The 23,902-nt window shown below is 59.9% G+C and overlaps 3 protein-coding genes across 12 annotated transcripts in view; 2 read left to right on the top strand and 1 right to left on the bottom strand.

The window, feature by feature from the left end:
• PPIP5K1 (diphosphoinositol pentakisphosphate kinase 1) overlaps positions 1-466 on the bottom strand; it is a 52,991-nt gene extending 52,525 nt beyond the window's left edge. For 6 of the 9 annotated variants that reach the window (XM_040570408.1, XM_040570414.1, XM_040570420.1 and 3 more), the window contains exon 1: positions 407-466. The gene's annotated coding sequence lies outside the window, so the exon portion shown is untranslated. Of the gene's footprint in view, positions 1-244; positions 270-406 lie in introns of those variants that run through there. The other 3 variants (XM_040570415.1, XM_040570416.1, XM_040570410.1) reach the window with 2 other exon arrangements.
• Positions 467-1,003: 537 nt separating this feature from the next.
• On the top strand, positions 1,004-11,702 carry LOC121076183 (creatine kinase U-type, mitochondrial). Of its 2 annotated transcripts, none has more exons than XM_040570316.1 (9): positions 1,004-1,101; positions 7,636-7,834; positions 8,286-8,381; positions 8,514-8,735; positions 9,184-9,269; positions 10,306-10,429; positions 10,617-10,751; positions 11,066-11,191; positions 11,443-11,702. In XM_040570316.1, exons 2-9 carry the CDS (start codon positions 7,673-7,675, stop codon positions 11,557-11,559), a joined length of 1,068 nt encoding a protein of 355 aa, XP_040426250.1. In that variant the 5' UTR covers positions 1,004-1,101; positions 7,636-7,672; the 3' UTR covers positions 11,560-11,702. The 2 variants fall into 2 exon arrangements, with proteins under 2 accessions (XP_040426250.1, XP_040426248.1); XM_040570314.1 differs by lacking the exon at positions 1,004-1,101 and adding an exon at positions 1,452-1,642 and having other exon boundaries at positions 11,443-11,701.
• A 2,744-nt stretch (positions 11,703-14,446) lies between these two features.
• Positions 14,447-23,538, top strand: PDIA3 (protein disulfide isomerase family A member 3). The gene is made up of 13 exons (XM_040569911.1): positions 14,447-14,720; positions 14,864-14,942; positions 15,944-16,061; positions 16,749-16,856; positions 17,709-17,838; positions 18,324-18,440; positions 18,904-19,029; positions 19,593-19,775; positions 20,329-20,437; positions 21,306-21,434; positions 22,134-22,213; positions 22,771-22,828; positions 23,132-23,538. Exons 1-13 carry the CDS (start codon positions 14,557-14,559, stop codon positions 23,249-23,251), a joined length of 1,521 nt encoding a protein of 506 aa, XP_040425845.1. The 5' UTR covers positions 14,447-14,556; the 3' UTR covers positions 23,252-23,538.
• Positions 23,539-23,902: the final 364 nt, after the last annotated feature.

Below are 23,902 nucleotides of genomic sequence, written 5' to 3'. Positions count from 1 at the left end.
CCGGCCCCGCCGCTCCGCCGCCGGAGGGACGCTCGGAGCCAGCGCCCGGCCCGCGGCGGCACGGCCCGCCCGCAGCGCCGGGGGCGAGTCCCGGCCCGCTCCGCCCGCTCCCCCCCCGCAGGGCCGCGCCGCGCTCGGCCGCCGAAGGGGGAAGGGGAGGCCGCGGGGGGGGCCGGGCCGGCCGCGGGGCGGCCGCAGCGGCGGCCGGGGCGCCCCGCGCCGAGCGGCGGCCGCCGACACCTACCCGCCGCCCCCCGGCGCCCGGCGCCGCCCCGCGCCCGGCAGCGGCGCCCCCGCCGCGCCCCGTCCCGCCCGGCGCAGCCCGCGGCGGAGCCGCTCCGCCGGCGGCGGCGGGGGGCGGCGGCAGGGGGCGCCCCGCCGGGCGCCGCCATTTCCCTCCGCTCACCTGCGGCCTCCGGGCGCACCCTGCGCGGCCGGCGCGGCCGGCGGCCAATCGCGACCTGCTGACGGCCGCCGCCGGCCAATCGGCGCGGGGGGGCGGGGCCGGCCTGCCGCGGGCGGGCGCGGCGCGGCGGCCCCTGGCGGCCACGGGCGGCGCTGCGAGGCCGCGCGAGCCGCGCGCGCGTGGGCGCGAGCGCCGCGCCGGGCGCGGGCGGCGCCGCCGGGCCCCGCGTTACCGCGGCAACGGCGCCGCGCGGCCCGGCGGGCGCCCGCGTCCCGCGGAGCCGGGCCAGCCCCGCGAGCCCTGCGCCGCGAGGCGGGGCGGGCCCGCAGCGGGCGGGCGGCGCGACCCGGGCACGGCCCGCGGCGCTGCCGTCCCGCGGCGTTCGCGGCGGCGGAGCGCGGGGCGGCCCGAGGCGGGCGCTCCGCGCCCCGCCGCTGCCGCGGCCGCCGGGAGCGCGGCGCTTGCGGCCGGCTGCCCCGGCCCGGCCGGACCCGGCGTGCGAGGGCAGCGGGGGGGATGCCCGGCCGCGGGCAGCGGCGCGGGGCGCCACGGTGACAGCAGCCCGCCCGCGTCCGGACGGGCCGCCGAGCGCCGCCCGCCCGCCCCGGCACGCAGCCCGGGCCGCCTCCCGTCCCGACACCGGGCCGTCGGGGCGCCTCGTCCCGGCATCCGCGCCCCGCCGCCGCCGGCTCCAGGTGCGCGGACTTTGCCCCGGCCGCACCCTCGCAGTCGCGGGCTTCGCCCCGCTGCGCCGTGCCCGCCTGCGGCGGCGGGTGCGGGGCGAGGGGCGCGGGGCGAGGGGCGCGGGGCGAGGGGCCCGGGGCGAGGGGCGCGGGGCGAGGGGCCCGGGGCGGGTCGGGCGCGCGGCCCCGCCGGCGCTGTCCGGCGCGCGGTGCTGAAGGCGGCGGCGGCGGCCCCGGGGCGGGGCGGGGCGGCCCGAGCAGGTGGCGGTGCCGTCGCGGCCCCCCCGTGCCGCCGGCTCCCCGCCCCCCGCGCACCCTCCCGCCGCCGCCGCCGCCGTTCCCATTCCCATCACGTCCGCCGCCCGGCCCCCGCCGCGCTCGCTCCGCCGCGCCGCCGCTCCGCGATGGCCAGCACCTTCGCCCGCGCGCTCTCCGCCCGCCGCTCCGCCGGCCTCCTGGCCATGGTGGGCGCCGGCTCCCTCGCCGCCGGCTTCCTGCTCGCCCGCGACGCGGTCAGCGCGGGCGACCGGCAGCGGCGGCGCTACCCGCCCAGGTACCGGGCGCGGGCGGCGGGGGCGCACGTGTGGGGGGGCCGGCGGCGGGCGGCGGGCGGCGGGCGGGGGCCGGTCCCCGCGGCCACGGCGCCGGGGAAGGGCGCGGGGCCGCGCCCCCCTCCCCGTCCCCAGCTCCCCGGGGGCCGCTCGCGTCCCGCGGCGGGGAGCGACCGGGACCGCGGGGAACCGAGCCCGGGGAGCCGGGCGGCGGCGGGGGGGACCGGGCGGCGCGGCGGCGGCGGGGGGCTCGCCCGTGTTGGCCGCCTCCGGCGGGAAGGAGCAGCTCCGCCTCGGGCGCCCGTCCCCGAGCCCAAGGGCACCGGGGCCGCCGGGCGCGGGAGGGGCGCGGGAGGGGCGCGGGCCGCGGCGCTGGAACCTCCGCTTCGAGCGCGGCCTCCCCGGGCCGGCACCGAGCCGGCACCGGCACCACCGTCCCGGCCGGGCCGGGCTGCGCCTCGCGCGGGCGGGTCGGCAACCGGGAGCAGCCGCTGCCGCGGCGGGCCCGGGGGCGGGCGGAGGTGGACGGGGCTGGGCAGCGGAGGGGGCCGGGGGCTGGGGCAGAGCTGGGACCGGCGGAGGCGGTGAGTCCGTCCGGCGGGGACAGCGTCGCAGAGATGTCAAGCAAAGAAATGCCCCAAGCTTGGCCCGGTTGTCGCAGGAGCCAGTGGAGGCTTGCCAATATCCTGGTGGGAACAGGACGGAGCAAAAGGAAGGCTGCATTTTCTCTCGTCCTGGCAAAATACCCTGGAGCTCTGTCCGTGTGGGCCTGTGCTGGAGCAGAGGCTCCCTGGCTGCCCCGGGGCTGGCTGTGGCTCCTAGCCTTTCACCACTGGGCTGTACCGGTGCCTGACGTTGGGACAAGGACTTTTCCAGGGCGTTAAAAAAAGGTTCCCTGACGGTCCTCGCTCTCCCATCTCATGGCAGATTCTAAAGGGAGAACTGGAAGGGCCCACAGGTCCCGCTAAGGCTGAGCAGTTCATCCTGTCCTCCCAGGCAGAGCTGTGCTGGAAGATGTGGGGTTAAGATGAGCCCTGAGGTGTGTGATCGGGACCAGGCAAGTGCCTGGAAGGTGGGCACAGGGCTGAGCTGGGCCAGGCGGGCGTGTGCAGCCTGGTCTGGCTAAGGGGTGCTTTTGGGGTAATGCTGGCTTTGTGTGCGGGAGCTGCTGGCCCTATTTCCACAACCTGTGCTTGATCCTTTAAGCCAGATAAGTGTCAGAGCTGCGGAGCAGTGCTAAGGTTCAAGCTCCAGCACAGAAGTTTCCGTGTCAACACCCCCCCCCCCTTCAAACTGCTCTCTGCCAAGGGGGACCAGGCACGTGGCTGCCACCAGCCCTGTCCATGCGGAGGCATTACCTACTGCTCCACTCACCACTGTTTGCCTTAGCAATGAGAAAGAGGAGGTCTCAAGGCCAGGAGAGGGGTGGCAGCTCCCTCCTGGCCCCCACGCTGCCTGGCCCCGAGGAGTGTGGGGAGAAAAGCACAAGACGGGGGGGAAGAGGGCAGAGCTGCTTGTGCCTCACGGGGACAGGGCAGGGCAGGGGAGAGGGATGCTGTGGGTGCCAGCAGGCCCTTCCCCTTGCGCTGGCAGCCTGGCACAGGTCAGATGCAGGTTGGAAAAGCGAGGAGAGGTGTCCCCCCCATCCTGATGCCAGCAGGGACTGCGTGCAGTGAAGGAGAAGAGCGGGGAAGGAGGCGGTGTGTCACTGCTCCAAACACATGCGGCTGCTGTGATGCCTGCACCAAACACCGTGTTGTCAGCGAGCGGTGCTGCTCTGCATTGCAGGCTGAGAGCTCTGCTCGTGCAGAAAGCTGTGCTGAGAGCCAGCTCTGGTGCTCAGACATGCTGGGTCGGGCCATGGAAACGGGATGGAAATGGAACGAGTTCAGGGACTGATGAAGATTGGATGTTACTGTTTATTCATCTCCTGAGAGGACTGTGCTTTCAAGCTTTCTGAATGACTGAAGGTCTTTACTGAGTGAGGATGGGGAGGAAAATCCACCGGGACCTGTGAGACCCACCTGGTGTGGGAGAGGCAGGCACTCTGCCTGTGTTCTGGCCCCACAGAGGTGTGCTGGCATCTGCAGGCAGCTGGCCTGTACCCCGCTGAACCTGAACACAGACGTGTCCCCTTGCACACTCGAAACACCTGCTGGGTGGGGGGCAAGCTGGCAGTGCTGCGAAGGTGTTGCTGTGGCAGGACCAGTAGGCTGGGGGAAAACAGCAGGTCAGAGTTAATGCTGAAAACAAAGACGGGGCTGAGGGGAAGAGACAGGCACCATCCGTGGGAAACAGAGGCTGAGATGAGTCTGGGGGAAGCGATGTAATCCAGGGCAGGGGATCCGTCAGGGAAGCACTGAGATGAGCTTCCCGGGAGGGTGCATTTGGCTTTTGTGATGATGCTGACACTTGGAAAGAGCCTGGACAGAGCCCCAGGGTGAGCCACAGCACCCTGCTCTGCAGGGCAAGTCATCCCATGGGGGACTTGCCCCCTCTAGGTTTTAAGTCAAACAATGAGAGGCATTGGCAACAGCCTTCAGAGATCTTTACATCACACAATGGTCGAATGGTTGTCAGAGGTACAAATGACCACACTCTGGGGGCACGGACACCCCCGTCAGCTTTCTGACACCTTGGCGTGGAGCTGCCCGCCACCAGGCAGGGTCCCGCAGCAGCCACGTTTGAGCAGTCACGCGGAGAATCCCAGCCCCTGCCCCCCCTCCCTGCGTGAGCAAGCCGCATGCTCCGCTGCCTGCCGCAGCCTCGCCGGCACCAGCTCCTCCCGCAGGGTCCGCGGTGCTCGCCCCGCACAGCCCCACGCCTCGATTGAGGCCCCGCGCAGCAGGGGTGGCCTCAGCAGGGTGTCCGCGGAGTGCACCTGCAGAAGCAGCAGCCGGTGACGCCAGGAAGGGTGCCGGAGGCTGCAGGATTAGCCACAAAGAGTCACGAGGAGTCGCACAGACTGCCGCTCCAGGAGAGTGGGTGGGCTAATACTGCCTGTTGAGCACTTCGCAGGTCTCCTGGGTGAAGCACCCCTCGTGTAAGGGCAGAGAGGACGGTCACTGCGGGCAGCCCCGTCCCAACGGTGTGGCAGCACCGCAGTGCTGATCTGGCTCTCACAGCAGCACGGCCAGTAGCGAAGTGCCCGCTCCCAGCCGCGCTGTACTGGCAGGCATCCATCTCCTGCTGGAAGAGCTCCCAGCCTTTGTGGCCAGGGAGCCTGACAGGAATGCACCTCGTAGCTCAGCATCAGGGCACTGGCAAAGAAAAGCCAGCTCTGAAGGGGCCATTGCTTTAATACCGTTTCTGGGGAGCAGAACCAAAGGGCAAGGCAACCCCAGGAAGGCCAAGTGCCTTGTCACCTTCCTGCTTGTGGCAGAGGAAACCTGGACACCCGGCAGAGCAGAGCGCCTGCTCCCCTTGTCCTCGCCACACAGCCCCGGGAAGCAGCCCAGGCGGGTGGCAGGGCAGTGCCCTGTGCAGCTCTGCTCTAGCTTTTTTGGAAGTGCTTGTGAGCACAGCACTGAGAGCACTAAGCATGTAACACCTTCATCCCCTGCATTGCCCTGCTTATCCTGGCACCATCCAGCTTAGTTGGGGTTCTCTGGAAAGGCTGAAAAGAGATTGCCCAGATTTGCTGGCTGTGATTCAGGGCTGTTCTGGAGAAGGGTGTGTTTGGGCCAGGAACTAAATCAGCACTGCAGCAGGCACAGATCCTGGGGCAGGCTCTTAGGTTTTAGTCTCTGAACTCTGCAGTGGAGGTACAGACTGACCACAGCAGTCGGTGAGCTTAAAACTACAGCATTCTGTTTTCTGCAAGCAAGCTTGCTCCCCTGAGCAACCTTTTCTGGCTCTCTGGACGTAGTCCACTGGCACCAGGAAAGCAGTGTGAGCTTCAGTCCTGGCATGCCAGGCAGTGCTGGGGGTAGGGAAGGGACGTGTCCAAGCGTCCCATTCTGATCAGTGTTTTTTATGAGGATGTCTCTCCCCAGGGAGACATGGATCCATAGCCAGCTGATGGCAGGGGCAGGAGCAACAAGGGAGGCTGGGGCAGGATGCGTCCCATATACAACAAGCCATCCTTTGAGCTGAAGCATCTCAACATGGCAGAGAAATGTGCGTGGGCTGGGGGAGCAGCCTTCAGCCGGACAGGCCTGCGACCCGTTCCTGCCTGGCGCAAACGCCTCCTTGAACGGGGCCAGGCTGGAACTGCCAGTGCTTCCCCAAACATAGTGGCAATGAGAGCCCGACCTCCCTTTCTTTCTGCAAACTCCGGAAGCCACAAACAGCAGCCAAGGCGTAGGCGCAGGGCCAATGTGCGTTCCCGACCTGCAGACGCAGGGGTGGGGGCAGCGGCGGTGCTGTGCACTGCAGCACGGGGCTGGTTGCTGGCAGCCAAACCCGCACCTGTGCCGGACCTGGGCGCCTGCGGCGTGTCAAGGCTGGGTGGCGGTGACGGTAGCCGTCCACTGCCACAGACCTGGGCCTTCCCCTAGCACCTCTCTTCCCACACAGCCCCCAAGCTGCCTGTGCCACCCTGAGGGAGAGGAGCTGGGTGTCCCCAGGGCTGCAGGACCCCTCCGGGCTGCCTGCCTGTCCCACTCATGCAGGCAGTGGCACCTCCCAGCGGGAGGGATTTGGCCAAGGAGAGCATGGTCAGAGTCGGGGTCCTGTCCTGCCAACACCCCCCCTCGCCACCCCCTGGGAACACAGGACAAGCACAAAGCCCAGCTGAAGTGGGAAGGAGGTCAGGAGACGGCCTCCCACTAAGCTGATTAGAGGGAAGCATTCCCCTAATACAATAAACTGCTCCAGACTGGTGCAGTTCCCACCAGCTGCAGATCGGGGTCAGCCGATTTCCTGCCCCACGGTGCCTGAGCTGTGTGGGGTCAGGGCCCAGGGGACAGCACCGAGTGCGGGCAGACCTGGGACAGGGCCCCCAAGGGTTCCGTGCCCCACTGCCCCGCTGGCTGCATGGGACGGGCTCGTGCCCCTGGGCAGACCCTGGTGCTGGGAGCAGCTGCCCCTCTGCAGGAGAAGGCGAGCAAGAGCCCCCATGGCCCGGCCAGCCAGCCTCTCCACACCCAGACCCTGCACAGGGCTGTGGCTGACGTGGCGGCCCAGAGCCCAGGAGCCCTGGTACGCAGCTGATAAGGAGCCGCACCCTAACAACCGGCCCAGGTTTGCTCGTGGACTCTTGTCCTTGTGGCAATATCAGCAGTCAGCTTGGGCTGTTCTCTGCCCTTGCTGTGTGATGCCAGCGGCTGCCTTCCTGGGCAGGCAGCGTGGCTTTCCCAGCCCCCCCAGAGCTCCCCTGCACATGCCTGCCCTGAGGGTCTCTGTGGGGCAGGAGCGCTGGGTCCCGGTGGCAATGCAGCAACAGATGGACAGCTCAGCACCGCCACGCTGCTCTCACTCCCACTCCGCAGGGGGAAACAGGGAGAAAATACAATGAAAAAAAGCTCGTGGGTTGAGATAAGGAGCAGTTTAATGAAAGGGAAAAAAAAAAGTCACGCAGAAGCAGTAGGAGAAAAAAAATTCCCTACTTCCCATCAGCAGGCAACATTCAGACATTTGTTGGGAAGCGGGGCCTCAGTACATGTGGTTGCTTGGGCAGACAGACACTTTCATAACGAGACTCCCGCCTCCCCCCTTTCTCCTTGTTTCCCTCCAGCTTTTGTCACTGAACAGACTGTCATACAATAAGGAATATCCCTTCGGTCGGTTTAGGTCAGCTGCCCTGGCATTGTCCCCTCCCCACCTCTTGCCCACCCCCTGGCTACTGGCCTTTGGAAGGGGTTGGAGACAGCCCTGATGCTGTGCCAGCACTGCTCAGCAGTATCCAAAACGTTGGTGTGATAGCAATAGTGTTCTAGCTACAAGTGCAGAGCACGGTAACACGTGGGCTGCTGTGGGGAAAGTGACCTCCGTCCCAGCCAGACCCAGTGCAGATCCCCTGGCCCCAAAGGCTCATTGCTCTCTTGCCCTGCAGTGCCGAGTACCCCGACCTGCGGAAACACAACAACTGCATGGCCAGCAACCTGACGCCAGCCATCTACACCAGGCTCTGTGACAAAGCAACCCCCAATGGCTGGACCTTAGACCAGTGCATCCAGACAGGTGTGGACAATCCTGGCCACCCCTTCATCAAGACTGTGGGCATGGTAGCTGGTGATGAAGAAACATATGAGGTGAGTGATGGCCAAAGCCCTGCTGTGCTCCAGGCCCTCTAGGGTGGCTGCAGCAGCCGTGGCAGTCCCGGTACCTGTGGGACATGGCATAGCTCTGGCCCGATGTGTGCTGTCTCTTGCTGGCCTGGACCCAATCCCTGGGATCCAGCAGCCTGAAGTATTATCGCTCGCCTCCTCCTACTCAGCCCAGGCAGCTGGAGCATGTCCCCATGGGGACAGAGGGCTCCTGCAGAGCAGCTGTTCCTGAAGCCCTGCAGCCTCCTCCTCCTTGCCCCTGAGCCCTACTTGTCTGGGCAGTGTCTGCCCTTTGGGTTGCCATTGTGCTGCGGGATGTGAGGTGACCCCAGCCACCCTCTGTGGTCCCCTGTGCTGCCATGTCCCCGATGCTGGTGGCAGGGGCTCTGTGGGACACTGGATCTGAAGAGCTGCATGCCGTCCCGTGTCCTTCCAGGTGTTTGCCGAGCTGTTTGACCCTGTGATCCAGGAGCGACACAACGGGTACAACCCACGCACCATGAAGCATGTCACGGACCTGGACGCCTCCAAGGTGGGCGAGATGGGTGGCAGTGCCACATAGCCCTGGCTAGGAGCAGGGTGCCCTTCCTGAGCCTTGGTGTACAGGGCGATGCTCAGCACCAGCACCACCCCACCAACAACCCACGGCACCTGTCTGTTCCAGATTAAGTTTGGCCAGTTTGATGAGCGCTATGTGCTCTCATCCCGGGTCCGGACGGGGCGCAGCATCCGTGGGCTGAGCCTGCCGCCAGCCTGTACCCGTGCCGAGCGGCGGGAGGTGGAGAAGGTGGCCGTGGAGGCACTGAACGGCCTCTCTGGAGACCTGGCAGGCCGGTACTACCGCCTCAGCGAGATGACGGAGAAGGAGCAACAGCAACTCATTGATGTGAGTTGGCACAGCGCCTGGCCAGCCCTGGGGCAGGACCCCATCCCAGGCATCACCTCCCCAGAAGGCCATGGCCCCCTTCCCCAGCCCCACGGTCCTGTGGGACCAGGGCTCCCTGCCCCAGTGGTGCAGAGGCTGCTTATGGCACTTCTCAGCCCTCCTGGGGGAGGACAGAGCTGGCTGAACACAGCCCCAGCAACCCATGGGCCCCTCCGGCTCCTGCCCCGCGCCCCTGTGTATGCCCAGGGGAAGGCAGGATCACCAGCAGCCTCTGCCTGCCCAGTCAGGAAGCAGGGACTCCTGACCGCAGCTGGGACAGCAAGCGAGCTCACCCCACCAGGGACAGCTGCAGTGCATCGCCTGCATGGCACACTGGGACCAGAGATGGGGTGCCGCAGCTTCGGCTGTGCAGCCCCAGGGGGCATTTTGACTCTCTACCTCCTTCCAGGACCACTTCCTCTTCGACAAGCCGGTGTCCCCCCTCCTGACAGCGGCAGGAATGGCCCGGGACTGGCCCGACGCCCGAGGGATCTGGTGAGGATCTTCCCAGCCCTGAGCAGCCAGCAGGGCAGACAGACAGGGCGACACTGCTGCTCTGTCCAGCTGGCCCAGCCACACCGCCCATGCTCCCCTCACTCCCTGCACTGCAAACCCCAGGCTGCCATCGCCCCAGCTCCGTGGTGCCGGCAGCTGGGCCCTCCCTGCTCACACCCAACCTGGGGTCCCCTTGCTGGCTTCAGCCCCTTGAGCTGTGCAGCAGTCAGTGGGTGTCTGCTCCTCACACAAACCGCATCTCGCTAAGCGGTGGGCAGCTCAGGAGCCGGCCATTTCAGGCCCCTGCTGTCAACTCTGACCGCTCTTTCCAGCCTATAGCCTCTCATTCTCTGGGCTGCCAAAAACCTGTAACTGCCTTCTGCTCCCCAGGCAACCCCCAGTGCTCCTTCCTGCTCTCTGCACACTCTACCTGCCCCCAGATGTATCTTGCTACAATTGCTTGTTACCGCTCGCTCCCAGCATCTCTGCACACCCACACAGCATCCCACGCACCCGCGGAGCAACAGCCGGCACATGCGCTTGCCCACACTGCCCTGGCAGGCACAGCGCTTTTATAGCAGCCTCAGGGAAAACACCTCCATGTCACACACGGCTCCAGCCGCCCCAAACCCCAGCACTCCGGAGTGCACCTCACACCTCGCAGCCCCTCCTGCTATCTGCACGGTGCAGGAGCCTTGTCCCTGCCCCAGGGTCAGGAAGGGCTGGCACCACGCTGCTCCTCCCCAGCAGCGCTTGCCCGTGCCCAGGGCACCGAAGCCAGCATTTGTCACCCACAGCAGTGCGTGTGGATGAATGCTGGCCCATCTTTGGGAGCATCTCCTGGCTGTCTGCCTCACTGCCATGCTGTGCTCTGGCAACATGCTCAGCTGCGAGAGCTTGGATCCAGGGGCAGCATGGGCACCGGGGCTGGGGGGTGCGGGGGGAAGCAGGGCACTGCTGGGGCTGGCACAGGCAGTTGTGTGTGCACGGGGGCTCTGCTGGCTGCCAGCACAGCCAAATGCTGCCCTGTCCCTAGGCACAACAATGAGAAGACCTTCCTGATCTGGATCAATGAGGAGGACCACACACGCATCATCTCCATGGAGAAGGGTGGCAACATGAAGCGCGTCTTTGAGCGGTTCTGCCGGGGCCTGAAGGAGGTGAGCACCCACCGGCTGTTGCCGTGCCAGACCCACAGACAGGTGGACAGGGGCACGCAAAGCCATTGCAGGGTTTGTGTCCTGTACTGTCCCAGGGCTGGGCAGCACCCAAGTGGCAGGAGTGCCCTGCTGAGGGCAGTGCATTGTGCAGTTGGAGGCTGAATTGCTTTTTGCACCTCTAACCCAGGTGGAGCGGCTAATCCAGGAGCGAGGCTGGGAGTTCATGTGGAATGAGAGGCTGGGATACATCCTTACCTGCCCCTCCAACCTGGGCACCGGGCTGCGAGCAGGCGTCCACATCAAGCTGCCGCTGCTCAGCAAGGTAGTTACCACGGCTCGTTTTGTGGGGAGCAAGCCCAGGGCTGTGGCGAGCCTCAGCTGCCAGCACAGGGAGCCCAGCCTCGTGGGGAGGCGCAGGACTGCATGGGACCAGCCCTGGACCTCATTCAGGCTCACCAGGGCAGTGAAGCATACAAGGGGCCAGACCTGCATGTTGAGCTGGGTCTGCTCAGGGCAGGGCCCACAGACGGGGCTGTGCAAGGTGTGGGAGGGCTGCTCCGGGGAGCAGTCAGCTGCAGTGGCCTGGCTGCCTTGCTGATGGTTGCACTGAGCACTGACATGTTCTCTGGGCACTAGGACAACCGCTTCCCCAAGATCCTGGAGAACCTCCGGCTACAGAAGCGTGGGACAGGCGGTGTAGACACCGCAGCTACTGGCAATGTTTTCGACATCTCCAACCTGGACCGGCTGGGGAAGTCAGAGGTGGGTGCTAGACAGAGATGCTTTTGCAGCAGGTGGTTTGGAACACGCGTGCACAACAGGCCCTCAGCTCTGGGTCTGTGTGCGGGGGCTGGCACATGAGGTCTGCGGGCTGTACCACTCTCCTAGAGGTGGCAGCATGTGCCCTTCATGCAGCGCGGTGGCCGGGACCCTTGCTGGCATGGCTCAGCAGAGGCTTGGCTGGGGCCAGGACAGCCCCCGAGTCAGGATGTGTGTGTGCGCCCTCGGTGCAGGTGGAGCTGGTGCAGCTGGTGATAGATGGCGTGAACTACCTGATCGACTGTGAGCGGCGCCTGGAGAAGGGGCAGGACATCCGCATCCCCTCCCCGGTCCCGCAGTTCCGGCACTGAGCTGGACCACGGCAGCGCCAGCCCTGCAGGACCCAGCTTCCCGCTGTAGCTTACACCATCGCTGTGCCCAGCATGTTGCTGCGTTGTTACCCACGACGCGCCAGGCCCGACCCCATAAATGTGCGCTGCTGTAGCTATGTCTCAGTCTGCTCCATTCTCAAGCCCCACAGCACACCCAGCCCTGCCAACCGCCACACCCAGCCCTGTGCCTGCAGAGAGGCACCCGGACAAATCTGTGTTTCTTGCAACTGTCTTGAGCTTCCCTCAAGAAGCTTCACCTTCCTCAAGGAGCTTCACCTTCCTTGAGCTTTCTCTGTGCCACTGCTGCCCTGGGGAACAAGCCTGAGGGGCCTCTGGGGCTGCCCTGGTCTGGAGGCTGCAAGGGGCTGCATGTGGGAAGGGAGCTGGGAGGCAGCAGGTGGCCAAGAACTGCTGGGACAGGATGAGCTGCAAAAAGGAACTCTTGTATCACCGCAGGCAGAGCTGGGTTCCCATCGCCACTTTATTAGAGGGATACTCACAGAAAGCTCTGGGGCAGGCAGAGGAGGAGAACCAAGGTGAAATCAGAGCGGAGCCCAGCTCTGTTCCTGCCTGCAGGGAAGAAAGTGCTTTCAGAGCAGAGCGTGTCAGTCCTGGCACTCCACGGAAAGGACTCACATCCCTACTGCTGCTGTGAGCCCGTCACAGTGCTCGCACACATGCATACCTGCACACATGCACACGCACACAGCTCTGGGCAGACAGTGGGCCGCGGCAGTCCCTGAGCTCGCCACCCGCGGGACCCCCGCGGCCTCCGGCGGGCTCTGCCCGGGGCCCGGCGCCTCCCCGTGCTGCCGCGCTCCGACTCGTGGGGCGACGGGGACGGCGCGCTGCGATAGCGGCCGGGCCCGGGACTTCGAGACGGCCGCGAGGTCTCGGGGCACGGAGCCGTTCCGTCCCGGGACAACTCCTGCAGGGCAGGCGGGGCCGAGTTGGCCGGCTGGGCTGCAGCCTTGCCCGGAGGTCGCGGCCCCCGCGCGGATCTGCGCGAGGGACCGTGTCCGTGCCGGCCTCGTGCCCCGTCCCTCGCCCCGCGCCGCGTCACCGCGCACGTTCCCAGAGCTGCCGGCACACAAAGCCCCGCGCGTGGGGTCAGCCCGGCCCTTCACGCCCGGCACCAGGGGATGGGCTCCCACGCGGGACAGGGGTCGAAGGTGCGGGACGGGTCCCGGGCACGGCCCCGTCTCAGCGCGGTCTGCGCTCACCCACCGGCGCCGGGAGCCCGCAGCAGCAGCAGCCCCAGCGCGACGCCGGGACGGGAATCCGCCATCCCCGCGCCCCGCGGCAGCCTCCGCGCCGGGAGCCGGCGGGGGCGGGGGCGGGGGCTCGGCCGCGCCGTGCGGACGAGCCGGGAGACACGAAGCGGGGGCAGAAGCAGCCGCTGGAGATCACTCGATCCCTTCCTGCAACCCGGCCGCTACCTGCGCCTGCGTGGGACGAGACCGGCCCGGGCTCACCTTGCACCGGGACTGTCGGGGCTGCTCCGAGCTGAGCGAAGGAGGGACCGGCGGGCGAGGCCTGGCTGCCGCAGGGCTGCCCGCGGTGCCCGGCTCCAGCCCGGCCACTCTCGCCCTCTGTGCAGCTCCCAGCCCTCCCCCCGACAGCGGCGGCCCCGGAGCCCCCTGAGGCGGAGCTGTGCCGCAGCCCGCCCGGCCCCGGCCCGCTCACGCCGTTCCTGCCGTCGGGGAGCGCCTGGCGCCTGGCGCCGACTCCGGCAGCCTTCCCTCCGGGCCTGTAACCCGAGGCCCGGCTGCCCGCTCGCCCCCGCACCGCAGACAATGCCCGGGCCGTTGCGTTACTGCGTTATTGATGCCGGGGGCCGGCCCGCTCGGGGCCGGGGAGGGCAGGCGGGGCCGCGGCGGAGGGGGCTCGACCTCCTCCTGGGCTCGGCGCCGGCCCCCTGGGCCGCACGGCGCCCAGCGGTACCGGGGAGCCCGCGACAAGGGCGGCGGCGCCTCCTGCCGGCCCCGCAGTAACGGGGCAGGCGGCGCCCCGCTCCCCCTGCTCCCCACGCAGCTCAGGGCTGCCGGGGGCACCGAGCGCCTCCGCAGGCGGCCCAGCAGCGAGGGCCGCGCTCCCGCCCAGCGGCTGAGCAGCACAAATCGCCGCTGCGCGCCGCGGGGCTGGGAGAGGCCCGCAGCCGGGGCCGGCTGGGAGCGCCTCGGTGCCGGGGGCCGGGAGCGCTGCTCCCTGCCGGGCGCTGCGGCAGCGCTGCCCCGGGAGGCCGGGGGTCGCGGTGGGTGGGCGGCGGTGGGAGCGGAGCTGCCGGCGCCTCGCACCGCGCCTGCCGTGAGCGTGCGGGGAGCCTGCGGCGGGGGACCGCCACCTGCCCGGCGCGGCGGGCGGGAGCAGCGCCCTCGGTGGCGCTGGCAGGGGTTACTGGGCGACGACACCGGGGCCTCAACGCGCCGCAGCGCCTCCCACGGCCACGGCCGTTAAAGGAGCGAAGTCCCTCGCGAGTGCCACCCCTGCCGGGGCACGGCCGCGTCCCCGACCCGCCGCCGGGGGCCCGGCAGGCTCGGAGCGCGCGCGGCGGCTCAGAGCCGGGCGTGGCGGCGGGGCCCGGCGCTGCGGGACGGGGCGGGCGCCGCGCTGGGCTCCAGCGGCGGGGCGGCCCCGGGACAACGCCGCAGCCCCGGCGGGCCCCGGGCCCCAGCGGCCGCTCCCCTGCGCGGCCGCACCGGGGCGGGCGGCCCCGGCCCCGGCCCCGGCCCCGCCCCCGCTGAGGCCCTGCCGGCGCCGAGACCCCGCGGCCGGGGCGGGGCCGCCGCGGCTCCCCAACCGCCCCGCGCCGTAGCCCATTGGCCGCGGCTCGCGTGACGCGCGGCACGACGCCCAACCGGGAGCTGCCACACGGCAGATCCGGCTGGCGAGGCGGGACTTCCGGTCCGCGGCCCCCGGCGCCTGTTCCCCCGCCGCCGCCGCCGAGCAGGGAGCGCAGCCCCGGCCGCCGCCGCCATGTCCGCGCCCCGGCCGCCGCCCGCCGCGCTGCTGCTGCTCGCCCTCGCCCTCGCTGCCCGGCCCGGCCGCGCCTCCGACGTGGTGGAGCTCAGCGACGCCGATTTCGAGAGCGGCCTGGCCGAGCGCCCGGGGCTGGTTCTCGTGGAGTTCTTCGCGCCCTGGTGAGGGGCGGCGGGGGGCGGCGGGGCGGGGCCGGGCCGGGCCGGGCCCGGGGGGGGCCTGGCGCGGGCGGGAGGGCCCGGGGCGGGGGCGGGGCGGGGCGGGCTGGGGCTTCCCCGCGGGCCTAACCCCTCCGTCTTCCCAGGTGCGGGCACTGCAAGCGGCTGGCGCCGGAGTACGAGTCGGCGGCGACCCGGCTGAAGGGCATCGTGCCGCTCGTCAAGGTGGGGGCTCGGCCGCGGCGGCTCGAGCCGGGGGGGCGCTGACCTGCGGGAGGCTCCCGGACAGACTTTGGTCAAATAAAGGCGTCGGTGGTGCAGCCCTCCGGTAGCCTCTGCCCGTGCACGCGCCTGGCCTTCCGTGGCCCCTGGGAGCCCTGCCAGGCTGCTCCGCTTTGAGGGCTCGAGCGCCAGGGAGCGGTCGGGAAGCTGAAGCCTGTGAGGGCTGCGGCCCGTTCGGTTGGCCTGCAGAGTGTGAAAAGGGTGTGTGCCGCTGCCTGAGGGAGGGCCTCTCCCAGGCTGGGAGGAAGACAGGCTGGGAGGAAGAAACCTCCTGTGAGCTGCGTGGTCCTAGTCCAAGAATTAGCGTGCGATGTAGTCACGGTGTTGTCCCGTGACTTACAAAGTAAGGGACGTTCTTCAAGAGTTTTCTGCCAGAAAACTTGCTTAGTTTTGTTAAATGAGGGTCTTCCTGTTCCTTTGTGGGAAGTGCTATGGGCTCCTGTTTGCTTCAGGCATGGCAGGAACCGTTAGGGTTGGTAGTGTGTTAAGAATGGTCAATTCCTGTTAAGCCTGTCATTGATTGCAATGATCTACTCTTTCTCAGATTTTTTTTTGGCGTGTAGTCGTGTCAAACCTACAACTATTTAATCTTTCCAGTATTTCGTCAAATATTTTTCTGGGTCTTTTATTACCTCTGTGCTGTAACACCCATTACGTCCTTCCCTGTTACTGATTTCTCAGTGGTAGTCTGTGTAATGAGTCCCCATTGGACCACTTGGTTGGGTGCTAGGCCTGGGTTCTAATCTTCTACATGTCAGTCACATAGATGCTTCTCAGATCCTTGCGTTTTGTGTGGAAGGAATCCAGCCTTGGTTAAAAGCATGTGAGAGCTTTCCAGCCATCAAACTTCCAATTTGTGTGACGGTGTGGGTAATGGCAAAGCTGCTTTTGTTTGGGTATACAGGTTGCTAGGTCGCTGAGCAGCAATATTTCTATTCCTTTAGGTTGACTGTACAGCAAATTCAAACACCTGTAACAAGTATGGAGTCAGTGGATATCCCACCTTGAAGATTTTTCGAGACGGAGAAGAGGCAGGAACCTATGATGGGCCCAGGACAGCGGGTAAGAGCTTGTTAGTCTCAGCATCTCACCTGCTGAAATAGTGCTGGAAGGCAGGCCCACACTGAATAGGCTTGTATTGGGGATGTTAAATGTATTGAGAGATACAAAGAAGAATCCCACCTACACGTACGCATTGCCCCTTCCAGAACTCTTTGTGCTGTGAAAGTCCTGGATGCTTAAAGCTCTTCTAAAGGTGAAGGTTTCTAAATTGTCTTTCAGCCATAGCACCCTTGATGGGTGGTATGCAGAACATGCTTGAGGGGAAGACCTCATACAGATAACTTCTTGTTCCATGGTAATTAATCTCTGAAGTCGTTTTGCACGAGTGAGAGGGTGTTCTGTGTTTGTCTTGATGAGCTTTCTTGGAATACGTTATTTTTACCAGTACAGCTTTCTGGTACACCTAATAGGCGTACCGTGCAGCTCCTGGTATGAGAGCATTGAAAAAGATCCTTTTTGTAAGGGCAATGCTCTGAAAAGCTCTGCCTTTCTTAGATTAGTTTTCAATGTGATGGCATGGAAATACTTAAGAGAAAGTGCTGATGACAGTCTTTCAATTCATATCGTATTTATCACGTGGCACCAGGTGTGTGGATTCTGGAGAAACAGCTTTTGTTTTAGGAAGCTTGAAAAATGTCTTTTAGAACTTTGTATTCATCCCTTTAATCATTTCGTTTTTCTTTTAAGATGGAATTGTCAGTCATCTCAAGAAACAGGCAGGACCTGCTTCAGTGGCTCTCAGTTCTGTGGCTGATTTTGAGAAATTCATCGGTGATAAAGATGCTTCTGTAGTGGGTGAGTAGAATCAGTGCAGCACTGAAATGAGTGGACGTTTGGCTCTGGAAAATCTGCTGGGAATATACAGTGAAAGGATGAGAGGCACTATCAGGCTGTAGCAAGGGAAGTAGCAGCTGGATGTGAGCAAAAAAGTTTTTCATGGCAAGAGTGAAAAAGCACTAGAACGTGTGCCCGGAGAGGTTTTGAAGCTTTCAGTCTTGGAAATTTTTCAAAACTGAGTTGGTCAAAGCTCTGAGCAATCTGACCTGTCCTTGAAGCTGGTTCTGCTTTGAGCAAGAGATTGAACTTGGTGACCTCTGGGGATTCGTTCCAACTTTTTTTCTTTTGATTCTTTGACTGTCTTTCAGACTTCTTGGCACTGTAGTGTTTGTTGTTTTTTTAAGCTTGTTGCTCTTTTGGCTGACTGACAAGAGGTAGCTTTTGTTTTCTAGAAGGTACACTAGGGTGGTATTTGTCAGCATTGTATGAGCTGATCATGGTTTACAAGTGGCAATAGCAGTTTTTCTTTGTCTAGATCAGAATGAGTATTGATCAGCAGTCCTGACCTTAAGTACCATTGGCTGTTGTTACCACTAGCAGTGTCTCGTGTGGTTGTGAATAGAAATCTTCATGCTCAGAGGACATCTTTCTTTTAGATGAATGACTAATTCTTGAGTAACTTCCTGCTGATGGAAGGGAGGGAATGTTTCACTAAAAATGGGAGAGAAGCTGTCAAAGACGGGCCTGGACATGCATTGGAGGACTTGATTCAGAAGACATCTTTCAATGCATTGTAAAGATAAATGATGAGAGCTGCACAGTAACTGTTGCTGAGTTGGTTTGGGGTCACCATCTGTCTTTCTGCTGCAGGCTTCTTTGGAGACGCATCTGGTGATGCTTATTCTGAATTCATGAAAGCTGCCAACAACTTAAGAGATAACTACCGTTTTGCACACACCAGTGAGGAGCAGTTGGTGCAGAAGTATGAGGAAGATGGAGAGTAAGTTGTTTAATGTAAAGATTTCTTGTTATTGAGACATCTGGAACAAATTCATGGATTCCAGTTCTTAACTGGATTAAACTTCTGAACATAGTTTAAGGTATTGTTGCTTTTCCAAATGCCAGTTGTGTGTGTGTGTATACGTATGTAGTTAAATGTCTGGAATTGAGAGTTGCAGGATGTGGAGAGTTAGTGTGTGCCTCCAGGTGGGAAATGTCTCAGCAGAGGTGTTTTGCCTCCCCATTGCTTGCTATGTTCTTTTTAGTTTCTCACTGTAGAAGGCCGTGTCCTGTCTGAATAATGGAAAACAGCCTGACAGGTAGATATAATGCAGTGGTGCCACTGAGAAACTAGCCAGTCTTGCTGCATCTATGAACATCGAATGGGGGTAGTCACTGGAGATCAGGTTTTTGCTTCCTCTAGCTGCTGCCCTTTGGAAGCTTAGGGACACTTTAAACTAATTCATGATATCTGCTTCCCCTCAGGGGTATAGTCTTATTCCGTCCTTCACGGCTCACGAACAAGTTTGAGGACAGCACTGTCAAGTACACAGAAGACAAAATCACCAGTGGAAAAATCAAGAAATTTATCCAGGAGAACATGTGAGTGTTTCCTTACTGGAGAACATGATAGATGCATCTATCTGGAACTGGATTCAGACCTGTCAGAACTCATTTTTTCTCTACCTGGCATTGCTGCTGCTTCCTGTTTAGTTTCCGTAAGAGCTGTCTTTCAGGCACTGTGTCCTTTGGGATATCTCCTTTCTTTCTGGAAATCCTGGCATGGTTGTTGGCATCTACTCCATAATCTAGCAACTATACTTGTGTTTAAAAAATAGTGAACTTCCTGAGAAGTATGCCAAATTTGGCTTTAATTAGGCCAGATATGTTAACTGACGTTGTGGCTAGAGATGGAGATTTGACTTGGTACATGAATGGGCAAAGTGGTTCTTACTTGGGTCTTACTGCTTACTGAACATTCTTGAGTGTGAAACAGGAGTGTACTGTATCAAGACAAGGTTTTGGACAGTGAAATCAAAGCTGCTAACCTCTTTTTCATTGATAGCTTTGGCATCTGTCCACACATGACTGAAGACAACAAAGACTTGATCCAGGGGAAGGACTTGCTGGTGGCATACTATGATGTGGACTATGAGAAGAATGCAAAGGGCTCCAACTACTGGCGTAACAGGTACGCAGTGGCCGGGGTGGTGTTCATCTGCTTCTCTTATTTGGTCCCTGTGTTAGTGCTGTTCCAGAGTTCCATTTACAGAGTTTCTTAAAACTGTTCGTATGGGAATTATTCTCTCTCAGAAAAATTCCAGGTGGGTTTCTAATCAAAACTACCAGGCTGGCTCCTGTCTGCAGAACCAAAGGCATTTATCATTTGGAACCCCACCATATTTGCTTTTGGATCTCTAGTCCCTTGACCTTAAACTGAAATTTCCTTGGTAAGGTTATATGGTATTCTGTCTTTCTTATTCACCACTGCCTTAGACCTTAGTGATCAAGCTGATGGTTAAAAGATGAATGCACCTGACATTTGCACAGGCTTCATTCAGAATAAACACAAGCTTGCTTGCTTACTCTGCTTCTCAACACCACTTCTGTAGGACTTACCTATGCTGAATATATCACTTCACACCACTGAATTCCTTGTCCAGTGTGTGCCTCAACTTGAAAGGTGTTATGTCATGTGGAAAATAACGTTCCAGGGAATCATCTTTGTTTTCTGTTGTTTTTTTTTCTCCTCAGAGTTATGATGATTGCAAAGAAGTTCTTGGATGCTGGCCACAAACTGTCATTTGCTGTTGCTAGCCGGAAAACCTTTGGCCATGAGCTGTCAGAATTTGGTCTAGACAGCAGCGTGGGTGAGGCTCCTGTTGTTGCCATCAGAACAGCTAAAGGAGATAAATATGTCATGCAGGAAGAATTCTCGTAAGTTTTTGAACTTAGCAATGTTGCCTCTCTGTTGATAGACTTTTGTCTGGGGGTCTGTGACCAGATCATACTTCATTAGCTTGGAGGAAACAAGAAAACTGGATCTTCCTGATGGAAGAAATGACTGCTGGGTCAAAATACCTTAGTTGTCAGGTGTGCTTTCCTACCCTCCAGAGAGCTTCCCAGTCCCCCTGTTTTTATACAAAGGTACAGAATTAAATTCAAGTTATTTAATGTCTGGTTAGGAATTAAGATGTATTAAAGGGTACAGGTGGGAATGGTTATACCTTTTTTATTGAGAAAAGAAGAAACTTAAGGGTGTTGGAAGGCCTAAAACCTTGAATGGGGTATGCATCCAGCCTCCTGTCAAAACTCTATTGGTTTCTGTTGTGCTTGTTCTTGGGTCTTCTAAGTTGGCCCCAGACTGGTGCTCTCACAGATGCAAGTAGCATCTGTTATGTGGGTGGAAGGAGCTTATTTCAGCCTTGAAAGTTTTTGTCTCTCATCCTCTATGTGTCATGGTGGCTGTAAAATGTCACTTTGCTTTCAGCCGTGATGGAAAGGCTCTGGAGAGATTCCTGCAAGATTACTTCGATGGAAATTTAAAAAAGTATCTGAAATCAGAGCCTGTCCCTGAAAGCAATGATGGTCCTGTGAAGGTGAGTGCTGTATCAAGGGTAGCAGCAGCTCCTACTAGTGGCTGGAGAACACTTCAGCGGCAGCTTCCAGTCATGTGCCAGTATCCCATACTGTGAATGCTGTGTTGTGGCATCTTGAGAAGCCTATCCTGTGATAGATAGAAAAAGAATTCACTCCTTTTTATGTTGCAGTTTTCTGAGGCAAGGGGGAAATGCAGCTTGCAGTTTTCATTCCATACTGTTCTGTCAGCACAGTAACTGCTGCTTGAGCACACTAGTGATTTGTCCTCCAAGTGTGAAATCATCACAATTTACGGGGATTCTGCAGAGGCCTGCTGTCTTGACTTGTGCTCCCCCATGGCATGGCTTTCGAGCTGGTCACAACTGCACCGTTCCTAAAAAGTTACATGTTCATCTCATCAGCTTAGGGGAATGGTATAATTCCTACTGTACATTCATCCCACTAAATTCTGCCCTGAAAGAAAGTATTCCCATGGTTTGGCTTTATGATGCGGGTGTTACAAGGGAATGAAGGGCACTGTTTTTTTTGTGTGCATGGGGATGCCCTGGCCAGTCTGGCTAAGCTCATTTTTCAGCCTGGAACTAGTGGAATTAAAAATAAACGATTTTACCATCCTCCTGCAATGTTACCAGGTCCAAACCTCACCTGCAGGTGGTGCCAGTATCTTACGTCTTTTGCCTGCAAGTTAAAGATGTTACAGCTTGGTGAGGGGCTGTGTGTTTGGTCATTTTGATGCTTGCTGTGTAGGTGTGGTGTGAATCCTGCTGTGGGAGAGCCAGGCTTCCTGGGGCATAGTATATGGAGTATGTCATGTTACCTCACCGCTGACTTACAAAAAAACTAACTTGTCTGATCAAACTCTGTCAGGTGGTGGTTGCTGAGAACTTTGATGAAATTGTTAATGCAGAAGACAAAGACGTCCTGATAGAGTTTTATGCACCTTGGTGTGGCCATTGCAAGAATCTGGAGCCCAAATACAAAGAACTGGGGGAGAAGGTAGGTCCTAGGACTCTGTTGCAAGTGTAAACTAGAACTTTGCAGCGCTAAACAATCCTGCAGGTTCTGTCTGTCTAGCCTTTATGATAACAGGGCACGATTATGCCTTCTTGAGGACTTTGCTTGGCATTGCCTGTGAATGCGGAAGTGTATTAGCAGGATCTGGAGCATGGTAGCAACCACACTGTTAGGTTTAGCTTGCTCTTTTTGCTCTGGCAAGTAAATGTTCCCTGATTCAGTGACTGTCCTCAATTGGCGAAGTTCCTCTTTTAGGTCCTTTCCCTCTGAATGATTATAGTCTCTTGTCTAGTGAAGGATAACACTGCCCTGTATATTTTCAGTAGTGGAGTAAATACAGCTATTTTCTCAGATCCGACCAGTGTTTTCCTATTTGATTGTCAGGCACCTTTCCTACATCTAAAAGATTGAAGGTAGGTGGTTTCTCCGGGGTCAGCATTCCCCAGAAGTTATACCGGACAAATTCAGCAGGTACCTTTGGGAGTTGTGTGCTGCATACAGCTGAATAAGGAGGGACTTTCTTCTTTGTGCCCCTGTTGAGGCAGAAGAAAACTGCACAGAAATTTGCTGATCTTTTTGTGTACAGTGTGTACTGTCCTGACATCACTGTCTTTGCTGATTGCTTAGTTCCTGGTGTTAACTAATACAGATTGGTAATTAATATGCTCTTTCTACTAACAGCTCAGTAAAGACCCCAATATTGTCATTGCCAAAATGGATGCTACAGCCAACGATGTGCCTTCTCCATATGAAGTCAGAGGGTAGGTGTTATTGCCATTATAGCACTGCATCAGTGGACCAGTTCAGGCTTCTGTCTCTGACCAGCAGTCCCTACAGAAGAGCTGAAAGTGTTTCCTGGGGTGGATGGGAGCTCAGGGGCAACTGGCATACAACTGTTAGGCATTTGCTTAGTGTGAAGAAGTCGTGTGGGATAAAAACTACACAGATCTGTCACTCTCCTCTGGGATTCTGGTGTCCTGGCCATGCTTAAAGACCTGTCTCACTGAACCCCTTGCTTTGCTTTTGAATCTGCTATGATTCTGGTCTCAGCAGCGTAAGAACAACACTGGAGTTGCTTTTATGAAAACTGTTTAGCTTGCAAAACTGGCCATAGTTGTGGTCAGCCAGCTGTGCAGACAGGACCAGGCTTTTGGAGGTCATACCTTCTGGCATAAGAGCTGGTGAAGCTGTTGCCATGCTAAACCAGAGCAATGCAGGGTGCGAGTTCCCACAGTGAGTGTTGGCCTGATAGTCTGGAAGGACAGAGCCTGAAGAAAATAGCACATCCTGAGCTCAGGCATCTATTCTATTTCCCCAGCTTTCCCACCATTTATTTTGCTCCAGCTGGCAAGAAGCAGAGTCCAAAGAAGTATGAGGTGAGTGTTTTGCTTCTCCTGGGGCTTCGTAAAAAAAAAGATAAAGTAGAATCCAAGTGTCCAAATAATGCGGAGTCTCTCTGGAGTTGTGCCTGGCACTCTGTCCGGTTACCCTGGGAACACACCTGGTGGTACCTGCTGGGAATGTTCTGCTGCATGCTGCAGACTCACAGGGGAGAGCTCTGCTTACAGTTGCTTTGGTCTCCTGCCTGGCACCTGAACACCACCCCCACACACACAACCCAGCAGAGGGAAGTCCGTGGGGAGATCAGGCTCTGCCTTACTGTCTTGTGCTTCCTGCAGGGTGGCAGAGAGGTGAGTGACTTCATCAGCTACTTGAAACGGGAGGCAACCAGCACTCCTGTGCTGCAGGAGGAAGATAAAACCAAGAAATCCAAGAAGAAAGCAAAGGAGGATTTGTAAAGTACCCACTCACCATCTTGTCAGGATGAGCTCTGTGTGAATTGGGGAAGCACTGGGCAGACTGGGGCCAGTTCTGGGTTGTGAAGAGCCAGTGACCATGTGGGCTGAGGGGCCCCAGCTGCTGTATCTAGTTCTGTTTAATTTCCTGCCGTCTCTTAGCTGCACTGTTGTGGGGCTCCCCAGACTGGTTTGTTTTGTGGTTTGGGAGGGGGTGGGAGTAGGGTTATTTTCTAATTTTTTTTGTACATTTGGAGAAGTGAAACAATAAAATGACCCCCTTAAACCAAGGTGTCTCTGTCATATGGAGATCTCTCAAACACAGCATCAGGCTGCTGCTGCTCTCTAGTCAGCACCTTCCTACTGTGAGTCTAGTTTACTTCAGAGCCTTTAGGCTCAGCCTTTAGACTGTTTATCTCTTTGTCCAGATATGGAGTCCTCCCAGAGTGTAGTAGCAGCAACTGCCCCAATGGGTTGTGCTGCAGGTGCTGCAGCTGTGCAGATTTAGGGTTCAGGGACCCTGTTCATAAATGCTTTTGCTGTCTGCATGTTGCCTGGTAGGGCAATAATGCTGCTTTGGTGACTTTAGAGGTACATAGTACTTAATGTGACTGCTGGATCTAGACATGCAGACTTACAGAGCAGTATGTCATC

Source organism: Cygnus olor, chromosome 11 (assembly GCF_009769625.2).
Source record: "Cygnus olor isolate bCygOlo1 chromosome 11, bCygOlo1.pri.v2, whole genome shotgun sequence".
Lineage (NCBI taxonomy): Eukaryota > Metazoa > Chordata > Aves > Anseriformes > Anatidae > Cygnus > Cygnus olor.
Note: the sequence above shows the minus strand (reverse complement) of the source record. Positions and strands in the feature narration are given on the sequence as shown.

Coding starts and splice junctions, on each gene's coding strand:
- LOC121076183 (XM_040570314.1), top strand. CDS start 1,494: ATGGCCAGCACCTTCGCCCGCGCGCTCTCCGCCCGCCGCTCCGCCGGC. Junction 8,382..8,513: donor CGGACCTGGACGCCTCCAAG/GTGGGCGAGATG, acceptor TGTCTGTTCCAG/ATTAAGTTTGGCCAGTTTGA. Junction 8,736..9,183: donor AGCAACAGCAACTCATTGAT/GTGAGTTGGCAC, acceptor ACCTCCTTCCAG/GACCACTTCCTCTTCGACAA.
- PDIA3 (XM_040569911.1), top strand. CDS start 14,557: ATGTCCGCGCCCCGGCCGCCGCCCGCCGCGCTGCTGCTGCTCGCCCTC. Junction 17,839..18,323: donor AAGTATGAGGAAGATGGAGA/GTAAGTTGTTTA, acceptor GCTTCCCCTCAG/GGGTATAGTCTTATTCCGTC. Junction 22,829..23,131: donor AGAGTCCAAAGAAGTATGAG/GTGAGTGTTTTG, acceptor TGCTTCCTGCAG/GGTGGCAGAGAGGTGAGTGA.